At 41.4% G+C, this 16,301-nt stretch overlaps 1 protein-coding gene across 1 annotated transcript in view; it reads right to left on the bottom strand.

The window, feature by feature from the left end:
• Window positions 1–16,301, bottom strand: part of ITGA9 (integrin subunit alpha 9) — a 225,542-nt gene that overhangs the window by 188,114 nt on the left and 21,127 nt on the right. Inside the window, exons 5-11 of the mRNA XM_035317295.1 lie at window positions 15,141–15,208; window positions 11,967–12,096; window positions 10,249–10,334; window positions 7,578–7,646; window positions 4,269–4,406; window positions 1,710–1,815; window positions 523–617 (exon numbers count right to left, since the gene is read on the bottom strand). Of these exons, the coding sequence (XP_035173186.1) occupies window positions 523–617; window positions 1,710–1,815; window positions 4,269–4,406; window positions 7,578–7,646; window positions 10,249–10,334; window positions 11,967–12,096; window positions 15,141–15,208 (692 nt within the window). The remainder of the gene's footprint in view (window positions 1–522; window positions 618–1,709; window positions 1,816–4,268; window positions 4,407–7,577; window positions 7,647–10,248; window positions 10,335–11,966; window positions 12,097–15,140; window positions 15,209–16,301) is intronic.

The following is a 16,301-nucleotide window of genomic DNA, read 5'->3' as shown; positions in this document are numbered from 1 at the left end:
CTTCATAACAGTGGTCAGGAAGTGGTACCCAAGGACCATCACTGTGATATATTCTCACATCAGAAGTAGAAGGCTAAGAAGCTGTGGGGAGAACAAAAGAAAACTTAAGTTCCCCTTCATTCTTGCTAAGTCTGCTTTGGTGGGAAGAAAGAACAACCTCCCGATTCTCCCTGGCCTTTCTATAATCTGTATATGCTCTGCAGAGTTTGTTTGTCTTCTGCCGTACTACTCTCTCTAAAAATTGACATTCAAATCCCAAGATTTCATTTACTTCAGTAAGGAAGCTACAGCTAAAGACTGTAATAAAAGAAAGTGAAAAAATATCTCCTAATTAACACAATTTTTCCCTATAGCATAAATAAGGGCAAACTGGGAGATGCCACCTCAAATCAGGACCATGAAAGGGATGTAGAGCTTGAATTGCATAAAACTACCTATAAAGGGATCCCCACGCATGATTTTTTTTTTTCCGCAGGCCCCAGGAAAGAGCCTTCAGATATCATAAAAGACAGTGTCACGTACCATAGAGTACTTGGGTACAATACCATTGGCATCTCCATGATAAATATAAACTGCTCCTATGTAGTTATCCTCCTTAGGCGCCCCAATGGCAACATCTGTAAAACAGGACAGATGATAAACATTTCACAATCCATTCCGTTAACCCTGCATCTTCCCAGTTTTAGAAGCCAGATCTCCACAGGAAAATAACTCCCTATGAAGATGATCAGCAGCTTGTGTCAGCCTTCCTAGAATAACTTGATTGATTTAATGAAGAGCATTTGTTGTAGCACTACATTAAGTTTGCTTTAAAACCCAAGCCTCCAAAATGAGACTGGGTGGAAAATTACATTTGATCCAATTTAACAGCAGTGATCCTACCTTTCACTCTCTTCCGCTGCTTGGATCCAGTGATTGCATAGCTGCTAAAATTAAATTCCTTCTGATGGCATCATAGCCACAGATTGATCCAACTCAGTCTGCAGCCCCTCCATCAACACAGCTGACCCACAAGCAGCAGCAAGAATGTGCAAATGCATGGACAGGTGCAGAGGGAGACTATTCCTACCACTTGTGATGACAACCTGGAGTAAGGTTAGGTTAGGCTGAATGTGCTTTCATGCCCTGAGTAGCCTGGAAGAAAAAAAAAGTCCAGGCACACAAAGAGCAAGTCAGCCTTTGGTCAGAAGTCATTAATCTGTCCTGCCAGATGTCAGGTGCCAGCACCAACACTTTGCTCTCATCTATTGTTATCACAGCATCAGGTCTCATACTGAGCAGCCCATGAAAGGTGCAAGGGTTAAATAAAGCAGAAGAGAGTTCATTAGTAGAGTTCACAGTACCAGGAGTGAGAAGCTACTTCTTAATTTCACTTCATGATAAGAAGCATTACTATGCCAGTAAGACTGGAAAGGTTCGAAGGCATAATTGGGAAAAAAAGAAAAAGACAGGTGTCTGTGCTGTTTGGGGATTGGGTATCTGAAACCTTTTGTAAACCATAAAAAATGTAAAACAAGGAAGGCAAACCAAAGTTAATGAGATTGGGGTGCGAGCTGCATGGACATCAACTAAACCACAGCATGTAGGACTAGCTGTCAAAGGTTTCAGATGACAAATCCCACGCAGGCCTGCTGTCCTCAGCATGAGCCCAGGGAGGAGACAGGCAGCACTGCCAGCCCCACTGACATCTCCAAGGAAAAGGCACTGACCTGGAAACCCATCATCGTCAATATCACCAAGGGCAGCCATGCTCTCCCCAAAGTGCGCGTTGTAGGCACCATCACCATCCAGGACAAGCTGCTCATCCAGCACTCCCTAGCAAAGAGGAAATAAACTAGGTTCAGGGGAACGATGCTGCAGGAAGCACCAGGGCAGAACAGTGGAATGACCATCACCCTTACTGCCGAGGCATCCCCCCACCAACAGAGATCAGCTGGGTGCCATAAACTGAAAGGGTTAACAATAAAATCAACACAGTTGGCTCCAACAGGAGCCAATAGGTCTCCCTGGCACACTCCATGGCCACAGGTGGCATTGCCAATATCAGAACCTAGGTACCAACAGTCTGGTGAGCCAGGAACCTAAAGGTCCCCAGCTCTGGATGAACACGTGAGCAGACACTACCTGAGGATGACAACATCAAGGTGAAAGAATCCACTTAAAGAGGAATTCAGCTTTTCTCTTTCAAAAATCCTTTACTGTTGTGTTACTAAAGCATTTGGTGGTGCTCAGCTTTAACTGAACAACAGCACCTTGTAGGGGCTGGTGGGAACAAGTTTAATGTTGATACAAATTTCTATTTTTAAACCTTCTTACGTTGTTATGTTAACAAAAAAAAAAAGGGGGGGGGGGGAAGAGGGGTAGCATGAATGATAAAACCAAAATGCTAAATTAGCTAAATGATAACTCAGTGATCATTGATAACAATTAAATGCAGTCATGGGGCTTGGTGAGCTCATGAAGGTTTCCCAGACACCTAAAATGTAACAGCTCAGAGCTTGCAAATTACATCTGAGAAGTGAAATCCTCAGTCCAGGCTTACTCAGCTAATACCCAGTGAAACAGAGAAAATTCTCCCTTAAGAAGCGAACATTTGGGCAACTGGATTTTAAAACTTTTTATGTATTGGACAGAAGGATTATAACAAAATACCCAAAAAGCCTTCTGAAATGAAGAATAAGGAAAGAGCTTTAATGAAATAAAGAGACAGAGGAAAGTTCAGAATAAAGTAGCTTTGTACTCATATGCCATGAGAAGCCTTATATGGATTTGGTATTTCTTGCCCACCCACTTTCTGGTCAGATACATAAGCTTCAGTTTCTTGCAGTCTTCCCTCAAGGGGAAAGGAACATTTCCACAAGAAAACAAAATTTAGTTATGCAATCCAACTTTGTACCCACCTCAAGGGTTGTTTTTCTTTGTTTTGCATCCTTTGTGAATGAGGGTAAACTGCCCTTTGGAACATGTAATAAAATCTTTTTCTTGGCTGCAGGGAATTGCTGAGTTTAAGAAAATCCCACATAATGAAATTGAAACACAACAGAGAGGAGACAGTCAGGCCTGTATGTGCAACTCATTTCTCTGCAATCCTCATAAGAAAGAGAAAAATATAAGTGTATCATACCTAGCATCACTATGAAGCAGTTTTCTCTGATCCACTGCAATAACCTCTTGAGCACTGGTGCTTGTAGAATAAAACTGCAAGCTTTAAATGACCATACTCCACAAAGAAAGCCACCAATCCTGCAAGCCACTGCTGCTTCAAGTAATCCTTGCTGCAGGAGTTTTATTATTTAACTTCACCATTTTATAAAAGATAAAAATGAAATCATATGTACTCTCACTGTAAGCAGGAAATATTAGGTATTATCTGCTTAGCATTCTGGATCTATTCTGATGACATTGTAGCCACACTGCAATATAAGAAGTTGTGCAACCTGTGGTCAAGCTGAAAAAGCAAAGCCCATTTAAAGGAGGAGCAATAACTGAAGATAAAAATACAACAAAAGCAATTCTGAAGTCTCTCAAATGCTGCCTATAGGACTCGTGTTATATCTAGCATAAATAAACTCCACGTATTAAAGTTCTCAAAATTCTGATTAATTAAACCAATTTAGTCAGTAACAACTTCCCCTTTGAGACAGCAGGATTTGGACCTAAATATTGAATGTGCAATAATTAGTAAACAATTATTGTTTTCCTATAAATAGGATATAATAATGATCTTGCTTTGGTGATGGAAGAAAGGTCAGACTTTTCCAAGACTGTGGTTGGATCGTGAGAAATCAGACCATATCGGCTGATAAGATCTTCCCACCCATGGATATATATGAGCCATAATGTAAAGATAACATGAATTCAGTCTCTGCTTTCCCTGCAAAAATACTCCTAAATCCCTCCACATTTTTGTTCTGATTCGTAGGTCCCAACGACCACCCAAATCACAAAAGGAAAATTCAGTCAAAGCTGCTGACTTTTACTTGGATTTGGCATGTAAAACCACAAATACCACGAAGTTTCAATATAAAACCAGAAACTTTCCTAGACCTCCTTGAAAGATTCACAGCTCTGTGATGAATGTGGGTTGGTGTCTGGGAAACCATGATACCAGATGAGTTTTTCGTGACTGCATGCACTGCCGGAGACATCCAGAACCCCACTGTTTGAGACATTGAGCTTCACCATGCAGCGCTGGAGGGGACATCGGTATTACCCTGCCCAGACCCACACCCTCATCCCTTACCGAGTCATCTCCTGGACATACTCACATTTCCTCTGTTGATATAGACTGTGACTTGACCCTCATCTCTGATCTCAGAAAACATAGGCGCTCCGACCAGCAGGTCTGACAGCCCGTCAGAGTTCAGATCAACTGCACATAAGGAGGAGCCAAAGTAAGAGCCCATCTGTAACCAAGCCGAGTCACAACAAAGCATTCAGTATCTGCCCACACACAGGAGGAAATCATTTAGGCGTGCTTTTTGTTTTTTTGTTTGTTTTTTATTGAAAATGATGACTTGCTGCTTTATCACTCACAAGTACTCCTACAGAAAAAGCTTAGGGGATAATTCAGGCAAGAATTAAACATTTTACTCTAACAGTGCATGAGCTTGGACACCTTATCAGAAGAATAAAATCTATACCCTGAGACTTGCTTAAGTGAGACACCTAGGCTTTCCTAGACTGACTTTCAGTTGTCAAATGCTTAACTCCAGGAAGGGGGTGAAATAAGTTTCCCAAACTGAGACCTTGCTAGTGATTATTCATGCCCAGTACCAGACTTCCTAAAAAGACCTGAACTTATATTATATACCACAGATCTTCTGGCAATGTCTAAAAAAAATAATAATAAAAAAAAGGGGTGAAAGGAGCATCCATAAAAAGAGACATTTGAAATTACCCCTCATTCGTGGAATATTTTCACCTGTTCCATTTGTATCAGTCACCTTTAATTAACAGCACTGATTGTGAGTTTTGTTTGTAACCTTTCCTCTCACGTACAGACAAGTAAGCTGACACAGAATGACGACTTTCAATAAGAACTTTTCAGTTGATACAGAAAAAAACTAAGCCACTTCCATCTCTGGTTATTATTGCTTGATAAAACTAAATGGCTTAAATTTAAGAAATTCATTACATCATTTTTATACAGGTGAATATGAAATGCTAACAATCTCCCAACCAGCATCTGTATTATGAATTTTAAAACACATCTGAACACAAAAAGGAAACCAAAAGCAAGAATGATTCATCCACCTCTGCTAAGGTACCACAAGGCATACTCTTTGAGACCAATTAAAAACCATAGTCTCGAAACTAAAAGTAACTTCTAAAAGAAAAAATAAAAGACAGCTCTTTATATTTGAACTTGAGAGGCTGTTTACGTAGCAGGAAAAATTGAGGTTACACAAATAATTATTTAGGTTAAAAAGAATGAATCACACTTCTTGCATGTTTTCATGTTCCGCTTTGTGGATCCCTGCCCCACAGCCTTCCATGTCCAATAGCTCCAATCGTGTGAGCCAGAGCTACTGGGCACAACAGGAGATAGGCAGCAGCAGCTCCACTCTTTAGTCTGTAAGATTTAAAAGCTGGGAAATCTATTTAGTGGGGTGAGTTAAGGACAGAGTTTCAGTTTGTAACTCAGATTTTTGTGCTTGTGTGGGTTTAAGGTCAGACCTCAAACATCACTTGATTCCAGTTATTTTTTAGTTTAAGTTCCCTTGTGGATTTTTTATTTGTTTATTTTTTTAATCCACTAAGGTTTTAAAACAAATTTCTCATGGGTAAGGAGAGAAAGTTATGAAAAGCATTTCACTGTGTATTCAGGCAGTTTTCAGGGGAAGGCTATTATTTACTTAACTGCAATGTGGTACATCTGCAGTGTGGGTGAGTTCATGGTGCTGTGAGAACCTGACGGTTGTACACTTAACATTTGTAATGCGGCACTGCGTTTTCTTTTTTCATCTGTGCATCTGATTTCCCTCCACAGAAGACAAAACAAAAAGGAAGGAAGAAACTGCCCACTAATATCTGCCTAACAGAAATGTTTGAGCAATGAACCTTTCACACCACTGGGAAGGACACAGCATTTGGTGAGAGCTCATTTCCAAGCATTGCTCATTGCTGAGCTTGTCTGGTTATATTTCAGTCAGAACAGAAAAGCTGTGATTTAGGATGGGTTTCTTTTAATCCTCATTCAAATTTTACAGAATTTGTAGAAAGCATACTACTGGGGAAGAAGGCGATGACAGCCTAGAAGTACTTGAAGGATGTAAATACTTGATTAGTTAAGTTTCATATAAGAATAGTGTGATTACATTGAAAAATGAAAGTTTTTGGCTAAGACCTGGAAACTTCCTGATAGCTCTGTTTATTAGGTTGAGGAATACTTCTCCAGGAGCACATCCTTAGGGGCAATTAAAAGTCAACAGGGAAAAAAATGAACAGGAAACAATCAAACACAGGAGGTGCCCCAGATGAACTGGGAGGGCTTTTCCTTTCAAGATGCTGGCAACTCTGCTACATCGCAGAGAAAGACATTTTGCAGAGACTCTTAAACACGAGTCACAGCATCTACCCAAATATCCTTGCAGTTTTTACGTATTCCAGGCACATTTTTAAAGATGACAACAGTGTTTTATTAGGAAAAAAAAAAAAATGCGAATACTATCCACTTAATAATACAGTCAAATGCTCCGATCCTTCTGAGGATTGCAGATCTTTCTAGAGCCAGATACCACCAGTGACCTTTTTTTTCTGTATTTTCTCTCATTCTAGGAGAATACAGGCAACCCCAGGTTAGAGGGGTTGTATCCTCAGGGTATTATTCCCAAATAAACCTTTTCTGTTTGTTTGTTTTTATCTACACCTAGACATACTGTCCACTTCATTCTTCGTGTGATACATCACCGGCAAGCCCCCAGCAAAGAATGTAAGCTGTTCCCCACTCAAACACAACATTGCATGGGGGAGTTGGATCTCACCAGCATTCACTACATTTTTGGGCAAAAGGCAGGGTTCAGTTCTAAGGCAGCGATCATAACAGCAATACTCAGGATTGATTCATGGCAGGAAGAGGAAAATCATCCTCTCCTGAGGCACAGAAGCTGATCCTCCACAAAACAGCATAACTCTCATGTCCCTTCCTTGTCACAGCAGGGTAGAGAAAAACAGAGAGAAGCTTTGTGTAATAAACCAAGCTCCAGGCTACCCAGAGCCACTGGTAACATCTAGTCAGAGGAAATCTCGCTGTCTGGGCTCTGCCACATCTCAGAAGGCAACAGCAGAAGCTGCTGCTACGTTTGTGTAAGGCTAAGCAGAACCAGTAGTACAATTTTCAGCAAAACCCTTAATTTCAGTCCCATGGGCATTGAGCAGAGATTGCAGTCACCACCATTGCAAGACAAAGGGAATATAGGTGGTCTGTACAATGGGTTTACATCTTCAGGAAAGATGAGGAAAAACAGCTTTTGATCAAAAACTCACAAAGCAGTAAATTGGAAGCGATGCTCTGAGACAACCCTGCCTTTTTTTCCCCTCCCTCCACCCTCAGATGAAAACATATAAAATCTCACCCTTTTTCCTGAAGCCTGAAAAATCTTTACCAAAGACCCTGATCGTCTGTCTGTTCTGAAAATATAAACCTGAAAAGTGAAAAAGAAAGAGGTTAACCAATAGTAACTATGAAGCACATAAAGGCACAGCATTGGTGGTTTCTACTTGTATCTGCATCATGATCATGGCCATGGCTATTGCCAAGATCCAACTTCAACACAGTTTATTGCTCAGTCTTCTTTTAGAAGACAAAGCATGTACTTACCCACTTTCCTGATGAATTGCAGGCCTCCTATCACAAGAGATGCTTGAACAGTATTTCATCACCTACTTTTTTGTATGTGAGCATGTGCTGAGTACTTAAAAGCAACCAACCCATAAAGGAACTCTCCAGCTCTCAAACAACAGGCATTTGGAGAATGCCAGGAAATGAGCGGGGCAAAGGGCTGAGAAGGCAAAATTCTGTTTCCCTTCCCCTGCCCAGCCTTCCCTTCTCAGGGATGCATGGCTGCACGTATGGCACTGCAAACTTCACAATGCTTTAGCAAAGGTCAGAGTAGAAATCCCAATCAGATCACTCAAGGCATCTGCACTGTTTCTTCTGAAATAATCTGTAAATACACAGCCATTCAAACTCAGTCCACTTGTTGCTCATTTCCATTGGATAAACTGCTTAACCAGGAACTCCTGGGGATAAAAGCATTGATACAAGTCCAGTAACAGACCTTGTACCAAAATTTAAGACCTAAAGCACGTTGCTTGTAGGAAGGGACTCCCTTTGGCAGAAGGGCTGGCTCAGTCAGAGTTTTTTGAGACTCTTCCAGCATTTGTCAGGCTTCTTCCCAGCAGATCTTCATGCTGTTTGTGGGACGAAGGATCCTTATTTTCCAAGGCCATGTGGCTGAGCCAAGCACTTGACATAGCTGAATATGTGGTGAGTTATTAATAGGTAGTGAGACAGAGTTCAAAGCCATTCTCAGCTGAGAACACAGCACGTATTCACTGTGGATTGTTGCTTAGATATAAAGGACTCCCCAGTTTTTGCAGCAGCCTGTTTAGCAGCTAGTGCATGTTGCCAGGTGTCATGACTCCAAACCCAGTTTTACTAATGACACTGCTGGTGCCATTTGGGAAATTACTTGGTCTTGTTAAGTGTCTTGGCTTTCTCCTCAATGGAAAGGGTGTGACAACAGTAATCACTTTCTCTCAGGGAAGTGGTAAGGATTAACTTATTAGAGAGTGTGGAAAGCACAACAGGATTGCTCAGCATAATGTCCTGCGTTCAACACCTCTTACCGCCCGCATTGCCATGCACTCCTGCTACCCACATTCCATGCCAAGTGAAAATAACAGGACCTTTTGCAACTAGAGCAACAGTCTTTAACCTACAGAGCCAGCTGCTTCCTCATGGATCTCACATTAGCAGCTGCAATTTTTTTTCTCCTTCATTGTAGAGAATTTAAATCTGTTCCACTGAGAAAACACGTTGGAAGGAAAATGCACTGGAGCAACCGTAACAGAGCACCTGGGATAAGGAAACTATCTTGTGCATGTCTTCTCAGTAGCAACTGTGCTGCTGCTATATCCCTTATGTCCTAGTCATGCCACACCAGATGTACATACCAAGTTAATCCTCTGCTTTCATTCCATTATCCCCATTTACTCTGCTGCCCCAGCAACTGCAAGGACACAACCTGTCTAAACCAAAGGACAGTGTTCTTGCTAATGGAGACCTCTCACTCCTTATTGTTAGGACTCAGCTACAACAGATGCCCCTACAAAACAGTAGAGGGAATAAGGTTGAAGGACCAGACATTTCTGCTAGATCAACTGGTGACAGTAGGCCCCAAAAGGATTTCAAAGAAAGAGTGGTAAAAGCAAATCCTTCTCGCCCCTTCCCTCCTCCTTAGTCCTGCTCCTCCACCTTTGGTTCAGAAGCATAGAGCAGTCCCAGTGCATACCCTCACCCTGCTACTGACAGCAGCTGCGTATCCTACAGAGAAACTACAGGCTACAGAGGCAGCTAACTCATTAGCTACCTCTATCCAGCCATTCACATGCTTACACCCTTGGGATTGTACATACATGTATCTACAGGAAAACCTTTGGGTTTTTGCCTTCTGAAGAGCTTGTCACCAAGATTTCTGAGCACAGCTGTCAGAAATCCAGATGTTAACCTGTTAAATGTCAGTGTATTGTAACATTTTTTTAAGAGAGACATCAATAAGGCTACTAAATTTCATGCTATTAAAAGTGTTAACCTGAAGCAAGTAGGGATACAGTCTACATGCAAAGCGTTGTCTAATGTCTGAAGAAAACAAGCAAAAGACTAAACCTCTTTTCCAATTTTTCTCATTTCTATGCAAGGTTTAAGTGATGCCTGTACATTGGAAATCCTGAACGGAAGTGGTGTGAAAGAAATGTTGCCATTGTCTTGTTAAAATAACCATTTAAAGGATTGGGTGGGAGAGAGAGGAATGAGAGGGAGGAGAGATGTGAAGCACCAGAAGAGACAGGTGGAGAAAATTTGATGACTTCATCAAACTACCTCACCACTCCCCTGCACAGTGCTCCAAAACTACTCTGTAGGCAAAAATCTCTTGGCCATGTCAGACACGTGGGAATTGCATCAATACTACTGTCTTTGCCCAGTTGCATCCGACCACATTATTGTTTGACAAAAAGCCGCACCTTTCCAATGCCTCCATCCTGGGGAGCTCCTCCCACAACGTCCGTGGTAGTTGGCTGAGAGAAATGACCTGCTGTCACCGCATATCCTGAGCAGGAGATGGGGTGGGGTGGGAGAGAAGAGAGGAAAAATAAATAAATAGATAAATAAGGACAAAAGGAAAGAGCCTAAGAAACAGGTCAGCCATCTGGAGCATGCTCATCGGGTTTCATGGCTCCTCTTAGACTGCACGTTGTTAGCATTATGCAACCATTTTGTCCAGGATGCACCAATATTCACTCAGTTCCAGAGTACAAGGCTTCAGGAAATGGCAGTACACCCTCTGGTACACTTCCAAAAGTGGAGAGAAAAAAGGTGTGTGTGTGTGTTGTCAGCAGGGAACATCCAGGAGGGCACACAAAAGAGTTACAGGGAACAGTTCGGTAACCCCGATTCCCTAAAAGGAGGTGATAAAACAGGAGCATATAAACAGAGACAAACAACAAGGGGAGTACATCATTGCAGGCAGAGAAGTATCACATCAAAGAGCAACACAAGTCTCCTCCTTTGGCTGAAATCACTGCCCAGGAAAGCTAGGGAAATTACATGCCTTTTTGATAGGGGTGAGAATGGAGGAGAGTAGACAAAAAGGTCAGAAAAGTTAATGGCTTAAAAAGATTTTTGTTTATGCAAGAATAAAGAGGGGAGGATAGATCAAAAAAAGAGTGTATTTGACAGAAGGAGATCAAAGATTTGATCTTATTTGTTATATTAAAATGATATATATACAATAACTAGAGAAGAGTACATAGAGCAGAGTACTTTCATTCTAAGGCTGTCTTGCATTTGACTTGGCTTTTCTGTTGTAAATTATGAGGCTCTTGTCTACATAGTAATCACTATATTTCAGGTCTATCAGTGGCAAAATCTATGTATGTCCTTAAATATTAATAATACTTCCTTAAAAGCACTCCTCATTTAGCTATCTCCAAGCAGCATCTCCCAAGTGGTATTTTTTTTAAAAGACTAAAGGTTAAAGGGAAGAAGACAGGTCAGTGTAAGTCTTTAGTCAAACAATATCAAACCACTGACTGTTTGAAATGCCTTCTAAGTCTTGAGCACTAGGGATTTCGTGGAAGCCTTTAAACTAATTATGCTTGGGACATTAGCTAGTTTTAGAGCAAGTAAAACCAACTGAGTTAACATTAAATAATAATTACTGAAACCATCCTTCTCAAGCCAATTATTTCATAACCTGCTGCTGCTGCCGATGAGTCACTTATGTGGTAATATTTTTCTTCAAACAAATTAGTCTCTGCAATATACACCTTCCATAATTATGTATTGTGTCCATTTTACAGTAGACACACAGCCTGATACACATAGTTTTTCCATACAGTGACAAACGGGACAAAAAAAAGGACAAATGTAGGAGGCCCACTACCAACCTGCTTCTCAGTCCAAATGCACTTTCCATATTACTCAAAAAATTACAGCAAAGGCTGGTTGTTTTTTTGTTGCTGTTGTTCATTTGCTTGTTTTTCAAAAAGGGATTAGTCTGGCTGTTTCCTTGCTTACATTTGTCTCCAGGTAGGTAACCCTTTAATTCAGATACTCTTCACGCTTTTCATAAAAATACTCTACACCATCAAAAAATCAGCATCAACTTCACAGCATCAAAGCCCTGAAATATGTTGTTCAACTCAACCTTTCTCACAGACAGCACCACAGAGCTACTTACCAAGGTAGGTGTAACGCCTGGCTATTACAGCATCATCATTCAGCTTGTAATACATGTTGTCAGTGAGATTCAGTACTTTGACTGTTCCTGTCCAGTAATAAGATCCTGGTGCCCCCATGATGACCAGCTCCTACAACAGGAAAAACAGCAGGGTGAGGAAAGGATGAGGGAACAGTAAGTAATAATCAAAACTGGACAACAATTCATTCCTTATGAAATAATGAGAAAGTGACAGGATATTAACATAAAACACCATTTATAAGCCCATCTATAAGAACCTCCATTCTGTGTTCACGTAGAGTCTCTTTTTTCCCAAGCACGGAGGTCACTATACATATCCTAGAAATTCTTAATCTTCCTTTCTATGGCCCACTTTTGCTCAGCTGTTCTGCAACGTCAATAAAAGACACTCCTCAGCCTTACTAGCCATAAAACTTACCCCTGCTAACACAAAAAAATCCTCCTCTACCTGCTGCCTTTCCCAGCTAGCCTCAAGACCCAAAGACAGCAAGCCGAGTGTGCGCATTTATAGAACTGAACATCTTGCTTTGCTGTCCTCAAAAATGCTCCACTCTTTCAGAGCAAACCTGGCTATATTTAATCACAGACACACAGAGGAATTCAGGGTTTTGAAAGACTAGAAATAAAAAAAAAATAAAAAATGATGCTTTTTTAACATGTCAATTGAGATCACCCAGATCCAACATCCAAATATAGATGCTCACGGAGAATGCTTTCAAATCAAAATCAAATGTACATGGCACACCCATACAACAAAATTCCCATTATTCCCATGAGTAGGGGATGCTAGAAAGTCACAAGCAAGGCTGGAAGAGGTGCAACAATGACATTGCAGATATTTTAAATGGTAGCCATGGAGGCAAAGGTAAGGAGAGAAAAGTAGGGTGAGCTTCAAGTTGAATCCTACATCCTGAAGTTACTGGCTGAACTCCAAGCACAGCTGAAAAAAAATCAGAGCAACACTTGATGCTTTGGCTGTGTTGGTCCAGGGAGAGAGGAAGCAGGAGTTTTTAATCAGCCTACTGTAAGAACCATCCAAGTAAAGTAAATTAATTGGGTGAAAACAGTGCTTCCAGTTGAATAGCCTCTAAGGTGACTTTTTCTAGGTCCTGAGTGTACCTCAAAACCTGCTCCCAAATATCTTCTATGGAGATACCCTGGTTCTCTAGAAGGTTTGGTGTTACCCTCACCTGTACTTCTCATACTACAAGTGCATTCAACCTGAGGAGCTCTTTCCCATTAAAGGAGACCACGTGCATCATGTTTTTGTTTTTAAAGTTTTATTTTCTCCAAACACTTGGAAAACAATGTAAATTCACCTTACCAAGCGCCAGGCTGTAACAAGTAAACATGTCTGTGTTTTGCTGATTATTCAGAAGAGGACAATAAAGAAGAAGGAAACCCTTTATTTTTATTTTCCCAGTTTCAATGAGAAAAACGTCTTGCTGTTTTTCACACATGGAGACCTACACAGGCATGTGAACCCAGTTCCAGGATTTTCTTTGCTATTTTTGTCACAATTTAAAGCAAAACTTGAAGGGGTATTTTTCAGATTTGCTTTTGCTTATGGGAGATCACCTGCTTGTTTGCTGCTGGAAAAATGGTACACTTTTTTCATTTTCTAGGATCAAGCATTAGCACAAAACACCTGTATGTGACACAGTAAAGACATGAACTGATTTGAAACTGCTCATGACATTTTTTAACCATGCTTTGGTCAGAGGGAAACCTGTTGCTAATAGGGGTAGGACACATCTATTTTTATTTCAGTGAATTCCAACTTCACTCCAAAACAATGAAGGCATTATTGACAACCAAATAATTTTATTTAGAAAAAAAAATAAAATAAAGGAGATGAAGATGCAGCATGTGTTTATGATCCAAAGCTTCCAGCATCCTCACAGCAAACCTTTGCTTTTGGAAAGCAGCAGATGTGGGTTTAAGTAGCCCCAGTAGAGGATTTAGTGAAGCCTGAAGAACATTAAGCCTAGGTAAGTTCTCCAACCACAGAGAAAACAGAAAACAGTTATTTTGCCTCACCACTCCTTTCAACGCAAGCCTTGGGTGGACTCTATCCTTGTGGGAAATCGATCCCATACTACAGACCCCTTGGGGTGAGTGGCTGCAGTAGCAGAGATTTTAAACAAGCAAATTTCCTAATAAACCTAGAGGGACAAGACTGCACACCCAGACAAAGTATGGGATGTGCTCAGCCACAGCTATTTTCCTTGGAAGCCACGGTGCCCCTGAGGTCAAGGGATCATTTACCAGCAGGAACGACGACCATCAGCAGCACTGAAAATATGGTAGGGGATTGCCTGTTTGACCCAAAAAGCCATTTATCTGCATTTCCTGCTCAGTCTGGAAGTGCTGGAGCCGCCACTGGGCCCGAAGCAATGAAAGTTCAAAGCTATCTTTTGAACAAGGCAAGCAAAGAAGGATGTAAAGCATGGGAACAGAAACAGGCTGGAGAGAGCAGGGAAGCCAGGAAACAGATGCTGCTCACGATGAGCATCAAGTTATCGGGCAGTGCCACTGTGGCAACAGTGCCTGACTGCCATTCCTGTTTACTTGGACATCAGCTACTGACAGTGCAGAGGGGACATCATTTCTGTGTTTGTATTAGCCTGGACTACAAGGTCTGCAGCCCAGCACATCTATATTTAGGAATAAGTATATACTGGACATAACAGCAAGGAGCCTGACACTGCACTGAACTAGTTGTGTGTTTGTTGGGCCTTTTTTTTGGTTTTGTTTTTTAGATCTTGAAGCATTAAAAAAAAAAATACATAAGGGAACAAAGTCATCTTTGCCTTAACTAAAACATGGTTGATAAACTGCTGTCTAGCAAAGAATATGGTCCAGCATTCATACCTGCTCTGTGTGCTATTTTTTTCCACATTTTTGAAAAGAAGAACTGAAACAGAACTGGAAAAAAAATGTTTCTTATCTTATTCTGAATATATGTATATATATGCGTGTGTGCAAGTTTATATTTTATATATTCACGTACATATAATTAAACAACCTCATTCAGGGAAAAATGGTTTAATCCACCACTGAAAGAAAATAAATAGCATCAGACACGGAGATATCTCTGTGTCAGGAGAGCCTGCTCACAAACCCCATCCCCACCTCGCCACCTCTGCTCACCTCGGTGAAGAAGCCCGCGATCCCCGCCTGGCATGAGCCGTGCTCCTCCCCGTACTTCTTCTTGTACTCTGGGTGGGAGAAGGGAAGAAAACAAACTGCAGTCACTTCTGTCTTGTGCTGGCAACAAGCATACTACCCATATCACCACCATGCAGTGGGCATTTCGCACCCAAGAGGTCTACACACCCCTGTGCACAGCCTGGAGGCTGCCGGGGTAGGATGGGGGACCCCACAAGCATTTCTGGTGGAGAGATGCTCTGGGACACAATCCCCAGGAAGGAGGTGTTGAGGAAGGAGAGGGCACCACTTTTAATCAACTGTCTGTTCATCTCATCTGGGGGATGTTCATCTCCACTGCTCTTAGCCACACGCTCACAGCTCCCAGGTCACAGGGGACAGGGCTCCCAGTCCCCAGCAAAGGAGATTTTGTCTGTGTTTTATAAAGCAATTGTTTCCCCTGTCAAACCTGAGGAATTTTCACTTTAGCCTTTAGTAGAAAATGAAAGGGGAAAAAAAAAAAATCACTTTCCTTTAAAAAAAAAATAAAATAAATTCAAGGGGTGGGGTGGGGAGAAATCACTTTCCACTTGGAAGTTTTTTTTCCTGACCATTACTGTCAAATATTTACCATAATAATGAGTGAATAATGACTACACAGCTTCTGCATATTGCCACTTCCTGCATGTTACAGTATATTCCAAAGGATAAAAAAGGTCCAGGAGGAAGAACAATTCAGGCTCCAAAAACAGTCTCCAAATAGCCTAGTAACATTTTTTTTTGTTGTTCTTTTTTCTTCTTCTTTGAAGCAAGCATCGTTAACTCATTGCTAAACGATTAAAAAAATAGTCACGGAATCAGTGAGCAAATGGCCTCTTTGGAACCAAAGAAACTCCTCACAAACTTAATTTGATCAGAGTGAAGACCGAAAGGAATTATCAGCAGCAGCCATGCCTACACACACCCGGCTTCCCAGTGGGAACATGCAGCAGCACACCCACAGAGAAGTGAAACCAGCGTTCACCGGGCCTTCTCTTGGCTGTTTACAGGCAGCACCATGGCTCCAAATCTCTAGCTTTTCACAGATAGTCTCTCACTGAGCCAGGCTCTCCTCACTTGGAAAAAAATCCTTGTTTGTAGACATGAGCACTTTTTATTCAGCAA

This window comes from Oxyura jamaicensis, chromosome 2, assembly GCF_011077185.1.
Source record: "Oxyura jamaicensis isolate SHBP4307 breed ruddy duck chromosome 2, BPBGC_Ojam_1.0, whole genome shotgun sequence".
NCBI lineage: Eukaryota > Metazoa > Chordata > Aves > Anseriformes > Anatidae > Oxyura > Oxyura jamaicensis.
This window is presented reverse-complemented; position numbering and strand designations above follow the sequence as displayed.